General features: G+C 33.7%; 1 protein-coding gene across 1 annotated transcript in view; it reads right to left on the reverse strand.

The window, feature by feature from the left end:
* Nucleotides 1-17,389, reverse strand: part of LOC141335524 (methyl-CpG-binding domain protein 2-like) — a 26,993-nt gene extending 9,604 nt beyond the window's left edge. Inside the window, exons 1-2 of the mRNA XM_073841018.1 lie at nt 17,232-17,389; nt 3,555-3,714 (exon numbers count right to left, since the gene is read on the reverse strand). Of these exons, the coding sequence (XP_073697119.1) occupies nt 3,555-3,714; nt 17,232-17,347 (276 nt within the window). The 5' untranslated portion in view covers nt 17,348-17,389. The remainder of the gene's footprint in view (nt 1-3,554; nt 3,715-17,231) is intronic.
* Between the last annotated feature and the right edge of the window lie 1,285 nt (nt 17,390-18,674).

Here is an 18,674-nt window from a genome sequence, read left to right on the forward strand (position 1 = left end):
AAGATGAGGTGTAAATGCCCTCTGAAACACATTTGAGACAAACTACAATCCGACTGAGATATTTTCCAGATGCAACTGAACAAGTGTAGATGCATCTGACTGTTAAAGTCACATATTCATCACACTCCTCCCACAATTGTAAAAAAATAAAGGCGTGAGAGCGAGTTTTACCGGCTTACAGTAGCCAGATATCAAAGCGCTACTGCAACACAACTCTTTGCATTTCCACGCATCTCCACACATCTCCAAACAATTATTTGCATCTCTAAGCAACTCCACCCAACTCCACACAAGTCTACAAAACTCTTTGCATCTCTACACATCTCCACACAACTTTACACAACTCTATGCAACTCCATGCATCTCCACGCAATTCCAGAACTCTACACAAGTCCACAGAACTCTTTGTATCTCCATGCATCTCCACACATCTCCACACATCTTCACACAACTCTTTGCATATGTACGCATCTCCACACAATTCCACAACTCTACACAACTCTTTGCATCTCCACAAAACTCTATGCAACTCCATGCATCTCCACGCAATTCCAGAACTTTACACAACACCTTGTATCTCCCCACAACTCTACACATCTCCACACAATTTCACAACTCTGCACAAGTCCACAAAACTCTTTGCATCTCTACAAATCTCCACACATCTTTACACATCTCCAAACAACTCCACACAACTCTTCACATCTCCATAAAACTCTATGCAACTCCATGCATCTCTACGCAATTCCACAACTCTACAAAAGTCCACACAACTCTTTGCATCTCTTCACATCTCCATGCAACTCTACACAACTCTTTGTATCTCCATGCAATTCTACAACTTCAAACAACTCTTTGCATCTCCACGCAACTCTACACAACTCTTTGTATCTCCATGCAATTCTACAACTTTACACAACTCTTCACATCTCCACGCAACTCTATGCAACTCTACACAACTCTTTGTATCTCCATGCAATTCTACAACTTTACACAACTCTTTGTATCTCCATGCAATTCTACAACTTCAAACAACTCTTTGCATCTCCACGCAACTCTACACAACTCTTTGTATCTCCATGCAATTCTACAACTTTACACAACTCTTCACATCTCCACGCAACTCTATGCAACTCTACACAACTCTTTGTATCTCCATGCAATTCTACAACTTCAAACAACTCTTTGCATCTCCACGCAACTCTATGCAACTCTACACAACTCTTTGTATCTCCATGCAATTCTACAACTTTACACAACTCTTCGCATCTCCACGCAACTCTATGCAACTCTACACAACTCTTTGTATCTCCATGCAATTCTACAACTTCAAACAACTCTTTGCATCTCCACGCAACTCTATGCAACTCTACACAACTCTTTGTATCTCCATGCAATTCTACAACTTTACACAACTCTTCGCATCTCCACGCAACTCTATGCAACTCTACACAACTCTTTGTATCTCCATGCAATTCTACAACTTTACACAACTCTTTGTATCTCCATGCAATTCTACAACTTCAAACAACTCTTTGCATCTCCACGCAACTCTATGCAACTCTACACAACTCTTTGTATCTCCATGCAATTCTACAACTTCAAACAACTCTTTGCATCTCCACGCAACTCTATGCAACTCTACACAACTCTTTGTATCTCCATGCAATTCTACAACTTTACACAACTCTTCGCATCTCCACGCAACTCTATGCAACTCTACACAACTCTTTGTATCTCCATGCAATTCTACAACTTTACACAACTCTTTGTATCTCCATGCAATTCTACAACTTCAAACAACTCTTTGCATCTCCACGCAACTCTACACAACTCTTTGTATCTCCATGCAATTCTACAACTTTACACAACTCTTCACATCTCCACGCAACTCTATGCAACTCTACACAACTCTTTGTATCTCCATGCAATTCTACAACTTTACACAACTCTTCACATCTCCACGCAACTCTATGCAACTCTACACAACTCTTTGTATCTCCATGCAATTCTACAACTTTTCACAACTCTTCGCATCTCCACGCAACTCTATGCAACTCTACACAACTCTTTGTATCTCCATGCAATTCTACAACTTCAAACAACTCTTTGCATCTCCACGCAACTCTACACAACTCTACACAACTCTTTGTATCTCCATGCAATTCTACAACTTTTCACAACTCTTCGCATCTCCACGCAACTCTATGCAACTCTACACAACTCTTTGTATCTCCATGCAATTCTACAACTTCAAACAACTCTTTGCATCTCCACGCAACTCTATGCAACTCTACACAACTCTTTGTATCTCCATGCAATTCTACAACTTTACACAACTCTTCGCATCTCCACGCAACTCTATGCAACTCTACACAACTCTTTGTATCTCCATGCAATTCTACAACTTCAAACAACTCTTTGCATCTCCACGCAACTCTACACAACTCTTTGTATCTCCATGCAATTCTACAACTTTACACAACTCTTCACATCTCCACGCAACTCTATGCAACTCTACACAACTCTTTGTATCTCCATGCAATTCTACAACTTTTCACAACTCTTCGCATCTCCACACAACTCTATGCAACTCTACACAACTCTTTGTATCTCCATGCAATTCTACAACTTCAAACAACTCTTTGCATCTCCACGCAACTCTATGCAACTCTACACAACTCTTTGTATCTCCATGCAATTCTACAACTTTACACAACTCTTCACATCTCCACGCAACTCTATGCAACTCTACACAACTCTTTGTATCTCCATGCAATTCTACAACTTTTCACAACTCTTCGCATCTCCACGCAACTCTATGCAACTCTACACAACTCTTTGTATCTCCATGCAATTCTACAACTTTACACAACTCTCCATGCATCTCCACACAAATCCACACAACTCCATGCAATTCCACAACTCTACACAAGTCCACACAACTCTTTGCATTTCCACACAACTCTTCCCAAGTCCACGCATCTCCATGCATTTCTACACAACTCAATTAAAGTGTGTTCACCCAAAACTACTAAAAAGACCCTTAATTTAGGCTTTTACTTGCATATAAACACTGATGAGCTAACAATGTTTACAGCATTCAAATCCTCTCACGAAAGCTCCAGCAAGTTTGTATGAAGCACGAGAACCAGTGAGGTTCATTCTACTGTCACATGTCTTGAGCTTTTGTTCATGTTTGTTGATCAGTGTTTATATTTGAATAAAAGCCTGAATGTTATCCATCCATCATATAAAGCAATCATGTCTCTTCAGAGGACTTGAATTAAACGGCTCAATTCATATTGATTTATTTTTGATCTCTTTGCAAACATTTTGAAGCATCAGAGTTTTGTTTGAACAGATTTTCAATGGAGGGACAGAAATCTCTCAGATTTGATTATTTCAATGTTTCATCTGTGTTCCAAAGATGAATAAAATCACCAATCAATTTCACTGGAGAAAATGACAAAAGACAACAAAATAACATCACATAAGGACTCCAAACCCAACGAACATCTAAAATGACCCGCGAGATGCGTATTGTTCATTACCTTGCTCAGGCTGAGGTTGTCGCTGCGTAGTCTCTGCTTGTTCTTCTGTATCTTGCTGGGCATCATTTTGCCCGTTCGGAAGTCGAAACATCCCAAATCCACAGAGTTGCCGAGGTAGCGGGATAACTGCGGTTTACTGCGGAACTTCTTTCCTGTGGGACTTGAGAAAAACATCAACATTAACTCACTTATTCTTAAAAATCTCTTCTAACTTCAGACTGAACATGATTACGGCGAAGAGAGAACTAAGTGTCTTCTGCTCACAAAGGCTGCATTTATTTGATCATAAAATCACATTTTTAACAACATAAAATTAAGTATTTTTATCATTTAAAATATTGTTTTCTACATTAGATATTATTCCTGTGATCAAAACTGAATTTTCAGCATCATTACTTCAGTCTTCAGTGTCACATGATCCTTCAGAAATCATTCTAATATGCTGGTTTGCTGTTCAATAAACATTTCTGATTCTTGTCAATGTTAAAAACAGATGGAAACATTAATGCACTTTATTTTTCAGGATTCACAGACGAATTGAAAGTTTAAAAGAACAGCATTTATTATTTTGTAACACTACAAATGTCTTTACTGTCACATCTGATCAATTAAATTCTACTAACTCTAAACTTTCAGCAGTGATACTATTAAAAGCTCAGTTTTGGATGTTATAACACCTGCTGCGCGCCTCACAGCTGCTGAAGAAGAGGAATAAAAACACACAGATCTGCTTTTCACATGAAATCAGAACTGGCTCTTTAGTATCTCAATGCATGTTCATGATATTAATAAATGATCTGTAAATGATTATTCTGTTTACATTATTACAAACATTAAAAACAAAACAGGCACCAGCTGACCTCATCAATCCCTCATACTTTTTTAACCAGCTTTAATCATACAGACACATTTTCACCATCCATTCAATTCATCATATCAGATCAAGTCCCATCCTGCAGTTTCTTGGAGAACCAGTCATATTACAGAAGTGCAGTGTGTTGTGAACATCGTTTCATGTTTTTTTTTTTTAACCTTTTTCCAGCTTGAGTCTAAAGCGCTAATCTGCTCAGATAAACCTCCGGTCTACAGGCGCTGACCCTTGGACTGACCGCAGCAAGCCAGACTTCAACAGGACTAGTTAACCCGCAGTGACACGTCCGCACGGACTTATTCAGTCATTATGTAACGCCATATCGCCAGCAGAAAGGCTATTTTCACAGTTAGGAGAAATTTAAATAACAATAATAATTCAAATTTCAATTCAAGTTTTATTTGTACAGCGCTATTTACAGCAGCTTCACAGAAAATCCATGTTTCAATCAATTTTTTTTAGTATCACTAACATACTGTACTATTACACACACACACACACACACATATACATGTATAGTATATATACATATATATGGGTCAAAGACAAAAAAGGGGTTAAGCATAAAACAACAAATAAAATCACTACACAACTCTACACAACTCTTTGTATCTCCATGCAATTCCACAACTCTACACATATCTACACAAGTCCACAAAACTTTACACAACTCTACTCAACTCTTTGCTTCTCCATACAACTCTTTGTATCTCCATGCAATTCCACATCGCTCCACAACTCTACACAATTTTTTGTATGTCCATGCAATTCCACATCTCTACACACCTCTACACAAGTCCACACAACTCTACACAACTCTACACAACTCTTTGCTTCTTCACACAACTCTATACACCTTCTTGTATCTCCACGCAATTCCACAACTCTACACATATCTACACGAGTCCACAAAACTTTACACAACTCTACACAACTCTTTGCTTCTCCATACAACTCTTTGTATCTCCATGCAATTCCACATCGCTCCACAACTCTACACAATTTTTTGTATGTCCATGCAATTCCACATCTCTACACACCTCTACACAAGTCCACACAACTCTACACAACTCTTTGCTTCTTCACACAACTCTATACACCTTCTTGTATCTCCACGCAATTCCACATCTCTATGCATCTCTACACAAGTCTACAAAACTTTACACAACTCTTTGCTTCTCCATACAATTCCACATCTCTACACAACTCTACGCTACTCTTTGCTTCTCCACATACTTCTACACAACTATACGTATCTCCACGCAACTCTACACAACTCTACGCAACTCTACGCAATTCCCGAACTCCACACAACTCCTTCTCTGCACAACTCTTTGTTAAGCATAAAACAACAAATAAAATCAGCAACAAAAAAATGTAATACTGCTTTAAATTGTTGTTGTTTTTCCAAAAAATAAAAATAAAAATATTAAAAAGTTTTCAGTTTCATTTAAAAGCATTTTTGTTTTGGTTTTTCTGAGCGAAAAATAAATATCATACATTTTTCCCTAATTTACAGAAGACACCCACTAAACTGTCATTTAGTGTAACAATCTTGTCAGGCACGTTTACAACAAAAATCTATTATGACATATTAAAAGATGAATTAGTTTCACCCCAAATACTAATTCGTTGTAATTCTACATTTTTAAAATGTGCCACTATCCTAGGTTTTGCCCATTTCTCAGTAAGAATTGTTTTACTCATTTAAAACACAATACAAATGTAATATGCTCCCTTACTCTTTTATGTATTTTAATATGTGCAAGTCAGAATAAACATGTTGTTTGAATTTTGACATAAATATTGTGTTACACAGAATAACAATGTAACATTATTTTGAACCAAATTTTGACATTTTATTCTCAAAACTGATTTGAAACCTTAAAAGTAGGCACTTTACTTACATTTAATGTGCTTTCTATGGAAATAAGATCACTTTTGTACATTTCTTTTGGACATCTTAAAGACCCATATTAATAATTGAACATGTTTATGTAAGTGATTGTTTACTTATAAATTATGAACAATAACTGGCTCAAACGTGTATTCCGAGTGTCTTTATTCATAAATATTGATCAATAAGTGTTTCTTAACAGGTTCGTCACACACTGTTTGTTCCTTCATCAGATTTATAGAAACATGTGTTCTATCACATCAGTGAATGGGTGCCGTCAGAATGAGAGTCCAAACAGCTGATAAAAACATCTCAAGAAAACAAGTCTAAAAGAATCTATAATAACGCTTCCACCAGTGAAAAAGTCCACACCGTAAGAGGCTGTAGATTCGGGTGGAGGAGGTTTTGTCGCACCACATAAAGGCGTTTATTCAGAGGTCAAAGGTCATCCTGATTAAACCGAAGGCTTCTGGGATTAGTCGTCTTCATCCCACACCTCCGCCGACCTGTTTTTCCGCTGACGTCTCTCTGGACGATGTTCTCTGCGCTAATGGAGCTTCATTAGTTTCATTGTTTCTCACTCGAGCGCAAACAGGCATCAAGCCGAGAGGCGACTTCCTGTTAGTGTTGCTAACTGTGAACTGTTTCTGAGTCATTCCCAATAAACTCTGGCACAGCTGCACGCGTTCGAGAGCTTCATTCTTTAGAGCGGCGGCCGAAGCACTTCGGTTTTTACGCGGATGGAAAACTGTAGTAAAATCCTCGGAGTGTTTCCTGCTGCGCGGCTGAACCTACAGAGCAAATGTGTGAAATTTACATTTAATGTGAGTTTTCAGCGTAAAAGTGATGCTTATATATTCCATGAAGACTTTTCACGAGTTTTGACAATACAGTGTCAAACTATTACAATTACTAAGAACTATAAATATGGGCAAGGAATTCGAAAATCTGAAATCACAGTGATTCAGATATTATAGCTGACCTTGATTATACACCGCACAAAATGATTGTCTTACTTAGTACTTTTGTCTTGTTTCTAGTATAAATATTGCAACATTCTTGAATCAAGATGCATTTATTTGACAAATCATTTAAAATATTAACTCTTAAAAAAATGATTAAAAAATATGTCAGATTTTTGTTAAAAAGTACCTGCCAGTGGGGTAAGGAAAATAATCTTAATTCAAAAGATAAACGAGATTTTTTTCTCCCCATTTGGCAGATATTTTTGTTGTTTTAAGGAAAAAGTAATAAATTTTGGATAACTTTTTTAGAAAACAAATCTTAATATCTTAAGTCGTTTTTCTTGTCAAGTAAATTCATCTTGATTCTAGAATTTTTAGATATTTATACTAGAAAACAAGACAAAAATACTAAGTAAGAAAATAATTTTTTGCAGTGTATAGAAGAGGCAGTGTTTTCAACCCAGATTTATATTTATTTTAATATTTACATTTTGTCACGACAGATAAAAAGTCAGAGGTAACTAATTAAATCTTTAATACTATTAATAGTCATTAACATTAATAATTTTTTTGAGTGTATTTATGTGCATACATTAGTTTTTTTTATTTTATTAGTGACCTTTGACCTCTTACCTAGCAAAATAAATATCTATTTATATATATATATATATATATATATATATATATATATATAATATATTTTTTTTTTTTTTTTGTCATTGCAAATAAGGTACAGACACAGAGTGAAATAATACAAATAACAAATAACTGTAAATAATAAAAGTAACAATTTTTCAATAATTATTTGAATTAAAGATATTATTACAAATGAATACTGTAAAAATAATATTTTAAAATTATTTAGTTCACTAATTAAACTATAATATATATATATCAAATAATAATAATTATAACAGATAATAATTGTAAAAAAAATCTAAGTATTTAATGCTGTTTTCTTTAATCATTAACATTTATAATTTGAGTGTATGTGCATATATTAGTTTTTTTATTTTATTAGTGACCTTTGACCTCTTACCTAGCCAAATAAATAAATAAATAAATATATATATAATTTTTTTTTTTTTTTTCATTGCAAATAAGGTACAGCCACAGAAGTGGACTAATACAAATAACACAAATAACTGTAATTAATAAAAGACATTTTTTTTTTTCACAAAACATTTTTTTTATAATTATTTGCATTACTTCAAGATATTATTACAAATGAATACTGTAAAAATAATATTTTTTTCTATTATTATTTAGTTGCAAACAGTTCCAAACATGTGCCGCAGCCGCATAATCAGCAGAAGAAAGAATGAAGCAATCTCTGCGTTGTATCTGGATGAATTTCCACACAGAGGTGTGCAATAATATAAGGAGGATGTTTTCTATTTGCTATTTATTTTAAAAACATTATTCATAACTATCTAGCCAGGTTTCCCCATACAGTAAACGCCAGCACAGCAAAGACCGGAAGTAAGTATGCACACAGCCGAAGCTCACCGACGCCATCCTGATTTCAGGAAGAGTGTTTTCAGCTAGTTTTTTATTAATTGCAATTACAATTTCAAGGGAATAATCAACAATTTTTGTCATAATCGTGTAACGCTACTGCATGCGTCCATGCGTTGGTCCCGTGGATCTGGCTGGCGTCTCGTCTGTGTGACGGTGAGTGGAAACGCCCTGCTGGAGCGTCTCGTGTCTCTGTGTCTCTGCGTCTCTGCGTCGCGGCCTGGGCTCATATCAGCTTTCAGCCGCTCTCCGTCCGGCTGCGGTTTGCAAACTGTGTCTCAGAGCGTGTTAAAGCCAGATAGGCCCAGCCCTGCGCTCAGTTTTGACTCATCTCTGACTCATATAGTGTTTGCGGCTCCATCTCTGCTGTTGACAGATTTTCTGCAGATTCTCAGCACATCGCTGTCAGTGTTCACTTTTGTTCTCCTTGAGCGGTTCTGCTACCTCTATCATACTCCTATATTTGTCACATCTAATGTTGTATTTTTATTTGTCACATCTAATGTCTGATGTGTCTGCAGAGCCTGATAATCATCTCACCAGCGATAGTCTTTAGTATTCGCTACAGAGCCAGAAAGTGTATTTTTATCTGAGCTGCCTGTGGTGGAGTGTTTCCTCATGTTCTCGTCCTCTTCATGGTGAGAAGGAGCAAATGAGAGCGTTACCGCAGGTTTGCACGCCATGCATGCAGATTCACAACGACGATCCAAAGCAAGGTTTGTTTACGTCAGGTTCAAAGGTCGTGAGGTGAATTTTGGCGCGTTTCCATGCGGCCGGGTTGGGATTGTGAGTTTGGAGACAGAAATGTGCCAACTCGGACAAAACCGCACTTGTTTTGTAGACGTTACAGACGAAACGTGAAGAGGAACCGCTGCTGAAAGTGTTGCAGTGATTGCAATCAAATAAAACATTTTTTATTTATTACTTTATTACAGATTTCTTCTCTACACGTGGAGACGTGCACACATTTCATTCGGTATTTGCAAAAATGAAAAATATTGTTACAAATAAATACTGTAAAAACGATTTTTTATTTATTAATAAATATTAAGGATTATTATTTTTAGACTGCAAATGGGTGTTTCATTCGTTGTTTGCAATAATGAAAAATATTATGAATAAATACTTTAGAAAAGATTTTTTTATTTATTTTATTAATAAATATTAAGGATTATTATTTTTAGACTGCAAATGGGTGTTTCATTCGTTGTTTCCAATAATGAAAAATATTGCAAATAAATACTGTAGAAAATATTTTTTTATTTATTATATTAATAAATATTAAGGAGTATTATTTTTAGACTGCAAATGGGTGTTTCATTCGTTGTTTGCAATAATGAAAAATATTATAAATACTGTAAAAAAGATTTTTTTATTTATTTTATTAATAAATATTAAATATTATTATTTTTAGACTGCAAATGGGTGTTTCATTCGTTGTTTCCAATAATGAAAAATATTGCAAATAAATACTGTAGAAAATATTTTTTTATTTATTATATTAATAAATATTAAGGAGTATTATTTTTAGACTGCAAATGGGTGTTTCATTCGTTGTTTGCAATAATGAAAAATATTATAAATACTGTAAAAAAGATTTTTTTATTTTTTTTATTAATAAATATTACATATTATTATTTTTAGACTGCAAATGGGTGTTTCATTTGTTGTTTGCAATAATGAAAAATATTATAAATAAATACTGTAGAAAAGATTTTATTTATTTATTATATTAATAAATATTAAGGATTTTTTTTACAGTTGTTCTTTGTGTATATTATGTATTGGAGTTTTCTTTATTGAGGTTTGACCTCATATCTAGACACAAATAACTGTAAAAAATAAAATGACAATTTTACAATAATTGTTTCTATTAATTCATAAATATTAATACTGTAAAACACTATTTGTAAGTTTTTTATAATTATAAATGATTATTGATAAAAAATAAATTATAATTTTTTACAGTAGTTGTTTATGTATTAGTGTTTTCTTTATTGCCCTTCAACCTCTTGCCTAGCCAAATAACTAGATTTTTACACTGCAAATGCACGTTTTGACACAGAATGTAACACATTTATTTATATTCATTATTTCTAAATAACTTAACAACAATTAATTGTACAACCCTGAACCCTAACCCTAACCCTAACCCTAAATTGTAGATTTATACATCAATAAATCAGCTTTTCATTGATGTATGGCTTGTTAGGATAGGACAATATTTGGTTTGAGATACAACTACTTGAAAATCTCCAATCTCATGGTGCAAAAAAATCTAAAAATTGAGAAAATCACATTTAAAGTTGTGCAAATGAAGTTCTTAGCAATGCATATTACTAATAGAAATTTAAGTTTTCATATATTTATGGTAGGAAATTGACTAAATATGTTCATGGAACATGATCTTTAATTAATATCCTAATGATTTTATTCCGATATTTCATTAATCAATGTTTTTAAAAGACTTTTCCTGCTCTGAAAAAAGGCTTTGAAACTCAGTAATTGCTTTTGCCAAGTAATTTTCACAAATAATAATTAAGAAACAGCAGGTACACTGCAAAAAAATAATTTTCTTACGTTTTTGTCCTGTTTTCTAGTATAAATATCTAAACGTTCTTGAATCAAGAATCATTTACTTGACAAGTAAAATCATTTAAGATATTATGTCTTGTTTTCTGAAACAAATATCAAAAGTTTGTTAGTTTTTGCCAAAGACAAGCTAAAATATCTGCCAATGGGGCAAGAAAAATGACCTTGTTTAGCCTTTGAATTAAGATAATTACCCCATTGGTAGATATTTTAGCTTGTTTTAAGCAAAAACTAACAAACCTTTGATATTTGTTTCAGAAAACAAGACACATCTGAAGTCATTTTACTTGTAAAGTAACTTCATCTTGACTGAAGAGTTTTTAGATATTTATAGAAAATAAGAGAAGAAAATATTTTTTGCAGTGTAAAAACACATTTTGAAGAAAAAAATTTGAAATAGTATTTTCTTGTAAAATTTTTAATTTACAATTTTAGAATTGAGAATCTTAAACTGAAAAAGCTTGTATAATTATTATTTTTATATGGTTGTAAGAAAATATTGTACATTTTATTGTGAAACCGTGGTTATTATAGTTCACTAACTAACTAACTCTATATAACGTAAATCCATTAAAACATTTGCGTTACTTGAAACTAAATAAATGCTAAATTAAATGAACAAATTATATTTTATTTAAGTTAGTTTTCAAAACTAAATTTATCATTTTATTGTAGTTTAACTTGATGTACTTTATAACCAAAACTTAAATAAAATAAAAGAAAGCTATACAGACACAGCTCTTAAAGAAGAAGTAATAAAAATAGTTTTTGGAGAATAAAATGTCCAAATTTGGTTGTAATAATGTTACATTGTCATTCAGTGGAACACAATATTACTGTAAAAATGCTAACAACATGCTTATAAAATAATAATTTAATTAAGACTGTGTCCAAATTTGTATATATTATCATAAAGTAAACTATTTAACAACAATTTAATTCAAATTTAACAATTTCATAAATTATTAAAATTTTTCCAATAAAAATTAAGTTAACTATCAAAAATTAAGTTTTGTTATATTTACAGCAGGAAATTTACAAAATATCTTCATGGAACATGATCGTAATATCCCAATGATTTTTGACATAAATAAAAAAAAAAATCTATAATTTTGACCCATACAATGTATTTTTGGCTATTGCTACAAATATACCTGTGCTACTAGGGTCACATTTATAAATAAACAAATAAAATTTAAATATTAAATAAATAACTTTAAAAATAATAATGTAAAATTAACTGAAATTTTTTTTTTTTACAACAGTTAAAAAGGTCTTAATGATGCATTTGTTTGAGCTTTTGTCTTGTCAAGATGTGAACTGATGGACTGGAGTGAATTACTGTGATGTTTTTATCAGCTGTTTGGACGCTCATTCTGACGGCACCCATTCACTGCAACTGACTCACTGGGTTCTACATGCACTTAATCTGAAGATAACAGGAAGTGATGTCTCTCAGATGTCTTGAGACGCCACAGACGCATCTAACGCTTGAGGACGGTGGATACATACTGATGGCAGATCAGTTTACAGGCCTTCCTCTACCATCATGACACCTTATACACACACACACACACACAAACAGACACACTTCCCCCACGGAGCGTGAAGTACAGCGAGAAACACAGCGGCTTCATGGCACTCGGCTAAAAACACACACGAGAATCTCTCCAGATGAACTGAAGAAGAGGGTTTGAGTTTGAGTCACAGCGTCGTGTGTTTGATGATGTCTGAGCTGTAATCAAACACCCACAGTAATCTGAGCACCACAGTCTCATCTGCTTCTAGACCTTCATCACACTGCTACTACACACCACATACCCTCATGTACATATACATATACATATACATATACATATACATATACATATACATATACATATACATATACATATACATATACAGTCGTGGCCAAAAGTTGAGAATTACATAAATATTGGAAATTGGAAAAGTTGCTGCTTAAGTTTTTATAATAGCAATTTGCATATCCTCCAGAATGTTATGAAGAGTGATCAGATGAATTGCATAGTCCTTCTTTGCCATGAAAATTAACTTAATCCCCAAAAAAACTTTCCACTGCATTGTTAAGAAGGCTTCAGGGCGTCCAAGAAAGTCCAGCAAGCGCCAGGATGGTCTCCTAAAGAGGATTGAGCTGCGGGATCGGAGTGCCACCAGTGCAGAGCTTGCTCAGGAATGGCAGCAGGCAGGTGTGAGCGCATCTGAACACACAGTGAGGACAAGACTTTTGGAAGATGGCCTGGTGTCAAGAAGGGCAGCAAAGAAGCCACTTCTCTCCAAAAAAACCATCAGGGACAGATTGATCTTCTGCAAAAAGTATGGCGAATGGACTGCTGAGGACTGGGGCAAAGTCATATTCTCAGACGAAGCCTCTTTCCGATTGTTTGGGGCGTCTGGAAAAAGGCTTGTCCGGAGAAGAAAAGGTGAGCGCTACCATCAGTCCTGTGTCATGCCAACAGTAAAGCATCCTGAGACCATTCATGTGTGGGGTTGCTTCTCATCCAAGGGAGTGGGCTCACTCACAATTTTGCCTAAAAACACAGCCATGAATAAAGAATGGTACCAAAACACCCTCCAACAGCAACTTCTTCCAACAATCCAACAACAGTTTGGTGAAGAACAATGCATTTTCCAGCACGATGGAGCACCGTGCCATAAGGCAGAAGTGATAACTAAGTGGCTCGGGAACCAAAATCCTCAAGAGGCGGGTGGACAAACAAAAACCCACTAATTCTGACAAACTCCAAGGAGTGATTATGAAAGAATGGGTTGCTATCAGTCAGGATAGGATGCATTAAATTAATAAAAAGTGATAGCATAGACATACATTGTTAGAAAAGATTTCTATTTTGAATAAATGCTGTTATTTTAACTTTTTATTCATCAAAGAATCCTGAAAATAAAGAATCACAGGTTACAAAAAAATGTATAATTCTAATAATAAATCAGTATATTAGAATGATTTCTAAAGGATCATGTGACACTGAAGACTGGAGTGACAGCTGATGAAAATTCAGCTTTGCATCACAGAAATAAATTATATCTGAAAGTGTATTAAAATAAAAAAACATTATTTTATATTGAAATAACATTTTGCAATTTTACTGTTTTTTCCTGTATTTTTGATCAAATAAATGCAGCCTTGATGAGCATTAGAGACTTCTTTAAAAAACATAATCACGTCAGATATATAAAACAAAGATGATTGGCATGAGGGTTTTGAGAAGTGAAACTCGGTTTTCATTTTGAGCGAGTTCAGTACGGCTCCAAAACAACATCAGCCACTCAGACTTTGACTTTTAGCATAATGTCAGCTAATTCCAGCTAAAAACCGCCACCTTAGACAGAAATGCAAGTACGTCTTCTTCAAAATCACTCATTTTATAAACCAGGTCCACTGGAAATGTGGCTTTCCAAATAAACAGATGAAGAGTGCTCTGACTGAAGCCGACCAGACTGCACCACTTTTGCACAAAACGCACATCAGACAAACACTGACGTCCATAAGAGACTGAGACCAGCTCAAAACCACAACTGAACATATATGAACTCATAGAAAGACGCCATCTGAGCCTAGACTAACCACGTCAGTTCCTGCAAGATCACCTTCCTCAACCACCACAGACAACTCTGAGGATCTGATTGATATGATAACTGTTATATATCCAGGCCATTATCTCAGACACATGAGCAGTTCATGCAGCTCTAATAAAGTCTCTTACTTATTTTAACTCGACTGAATCATTCACGTATCAAGGTCACGGCCTCAGCGTGTTCAAACAGGAACAACACTCGGCCTTCTCGTTTCACTGGCGAGAAAGAGAAATAACAGCTCATATATCGGATCATATTTGACCAACCAGACACTTTTCACTTCAAAATAAAACGGTGCAGGATTTAGTAAGTGTCACGGAGATACTTTTACAGTGTTTTATAATTGTTGTGAATTTATTTTTATTTTTAAATGCTATATTTAAAATTTTATTTAAAAGTTTTAGTCATTTTGTTTTGTGTTTTTGCCATTTTCTTAATTTCATTTATTTAAAATTTGGTTTAGATTTTTTTGTACATAAATTTGAAGTCAGACATTTTGCTGAAATCAATTTGTAACATATTTGTTTTATTTTAGTTATCGTGTATTTTATTTAAAGTCATTTAATTTAAAGTACAGAAAAAATTGGCTTTAGTTTAACTCCAATAACCCTGCTAAGAATTATTTTGAAACTATTTTTTTAATATAGTTTTATTATTTATTTTTATTTTATTTTTTGTCAGTTTAAATTATTTTAATACATCAGTTTTAAAAGAAAAATTTTGCTGAATGTAGTTTTATTTTATTTTTTGTCAGTTTCAATTTTTTAGTACATAAATTTGAAGGCAGAAATTTTACTGAAATAAATGTGTAACATATTGGTTTTATTTTTGTTAACATTTATTTTATTTAAAGCCATTTAATTTAAAGTGATGAAAAATTGGCTTTAGTTTAACTCTAATAACCCTGGTAAGAAATGTTTTGAAACTTTTTTTAATATAGTTTTTAATTAGTCATTTTAACATTTTTATTTTATAAAATAGTAATTTTTTTTGTTTCAATTATTTTAGTACATGAATTTGAAGCGAGAAACTTAGCCTTGGCAACGAGCTAAATAATTTTTTAACATATTAGTTTTATTTTAGTTAACATTTATTGTATTTAAATTAATTTAAGTATTTAGAGAGATTATTAAAAATTGGCTTTAGTTTAACTCTAATAACCCTGGTATTTTTTTCAAACTTGTTTTTGTAAATATAGTTTTAATTTAAATTTATTTATTTTGCAATTTTAATTATTTTAGTACAGGAATTTGAAGTGAGAAAATATTGAAAAATATTTGTATTTATATATATATTTATTTATAGTTCTATTTTGGTCAACATTTCTTTTATTTAAAGTTATTTAAGTATATAAAGTGGTTCTCTATACAAGTAGTACTCTATATTAATTCTAATAACCCTGATAATGATTATTTTGAAACAGTTTTCAATCAGACATTGCTAATAAATGTCACAAATACTTAAAAAAATAACAAATAACACACTGAAAAGTTACATTTTTAAGTAGAAAGAGTAAAATGGTAGTTTCTTGTAAAATGTACACCTATAATTTTTTTATTTACAGTTTTGAAAAATCTATTTTTACAGTGTTTACATGAATCAATAACTGAATTTGAATGTGTAGTAAATTCAGAGTCAATATAGTAAAACATATGTACACATTTTTGCTGTCTTTAAGTATGTATGCATGTATAGAAATGATACTGATGATACTTTTATCATTATAATTTTTCTAAAAGTAACTTTTAATGGCAATATTGTTTCCAAAACGCATCTGTCTTACACTACGCTCACACCTTACATAAGAACACACACAGCCTACATAACTGTACTCACATTAATAATTAAACATATTTATGTAAGTGATTGCTTACTTATAAATGATATACTTTAACTGCTTCAAACGTGTATTCCGAATGCCTTTATTCATAAATACTGATCAATGAGCGTTTAAAGCTCGGGACTCAACAGGTGAAGCTCAGAGGAAACGCATCACACACACACACACACACACACACACACACACACACACACACACACACACACACACACACACACGTACGTACTGTAATGCAGTGACGTCACTCACAGCGCAGGAGTTACAATGTATCTCTCCCGCGAATTCAACTCTTCTTCTGGATACAATGTAACGCTTGAACACATCCACGCGCGGCACACTTCAAACAAACAAAGTAACACAGAGAAAACAAAAACACACTTACCTGTAATAATACACATCACTCTTCCCAGCGCTCAGCCCGGACTTCCGGATCACTTCTTCCTTCTTCCAGCCGGGTGGAAGCGCCGGACAATCCGTCCTCTTCCTCTCCATGATCATTGATTGATCGATCAGCGCGATCGGAAGTCCTAATATCCGAGACCTGAGAGGTGTGCGCGTGAGGGACGTTCGCTAACGGGCTAGTGGAGTAGTTGCTGAGCTGCTGAGTTATCAAGTAACGTTAAAGGACTAGCTCTCGGCTTAAAGCCGTCAAAGGGCCGCGATCGTTTACCCGAGCTCCTCAGCGATCAGAATCTGCGTGCGATCCGTGTGTAACGCGGCTGTGACGCGTTAAATTTCAGCACTTCCCACACGAGTGACCCAGCGCTTGGCAACCGCACGCCCCGCCCCGCCCCTCCGTTGACCCAAAAGCCCCGCCCTCTGATAGAAGCACGCCCCGCCCCTACTGTAATCCGGCACACTTCAACACTTCAGGGCTCTTATGTGACCCCAGAGGTCATTCACTGGATATACACAAACACATTTGTGACCCTGGGCCACAAAACCAGTCTTCAGGGTCATTTTTTTGAAATTGAGATTTATTAAGCTGAATAAATAGGCTTTTCATTGATGTATGGTTTGTTAGGATAGAACAATATTTGCTTGAGATACAGCTATTTGAAAATCTGATGGTGCAAAAAAAAAATCTAAATATATGTAAAAAAAATGTAAAAAAAAAAAAAAATACAGGTAAAAAAAATATATATGTGACCCTTGAGCACAAAAAAGTCATAAGGGTCAATTTTTTAAATTGAGATGTATACATCAATAAATAAACTTTCCGTTTATATAAATTGCAACTTCAATTTATATAGTCATTTTTGCATGCATTTAGAAAAATAAAATTGGCCTTTTATTGATCTTTGGTTTTGTTAGGATACATCATCTAAAAAGCTGAATAAATAGGCTTTCCATTGATGTATGGTTTGTTAGGATAGAACAATATTTGCTTGAGATACAGCTATTTGAAAATCTAAAAAAAATCTAAATATATGTAAAAAAAAAAAAATTACAGGTAAAAAATATAAGTCACCCTGGAGCACAAAAAAGTCATAAGGGTCAATTTTTTAAATCATCAATAAATAAACTTTCCATTTATATAAACTGCAACCTTGATATATAGTGATTTTTGCATGCATTTAGAAAAACAAAATTTGCTTTTTATTAATGTTTGGTTTTGTTTGGATACATCATCTAAAAGCTGAATAAATAAGCTTTCCATTTATTATTGGTTTATTTGTTTGTTGAATTTTTGGCTGAGATACAACTATTTGAAAATCTAGAATCTGAGGGTGCAAAAAAATCTTAATATTGAGAAAATCACCTTTAAAGTTGTGCACATGAACTTCTTGGCAATGCATATTACTATTAAAAAATTAAGTTTTAA

The sequence above is a fragment of the Garra rufa genome, chromosome 5 (assembly GCF_049309525.1).
Source record: "Garra rufa chromosome 5, GarRuf1.0, whole genome shotgun sequence".
NCBI classification, from domain to species: Eukaryota; Metazoa; Chordata; class Actinopteri; order Cypriniformes; family Cyprinidae; genus Garra; species Garra rufa.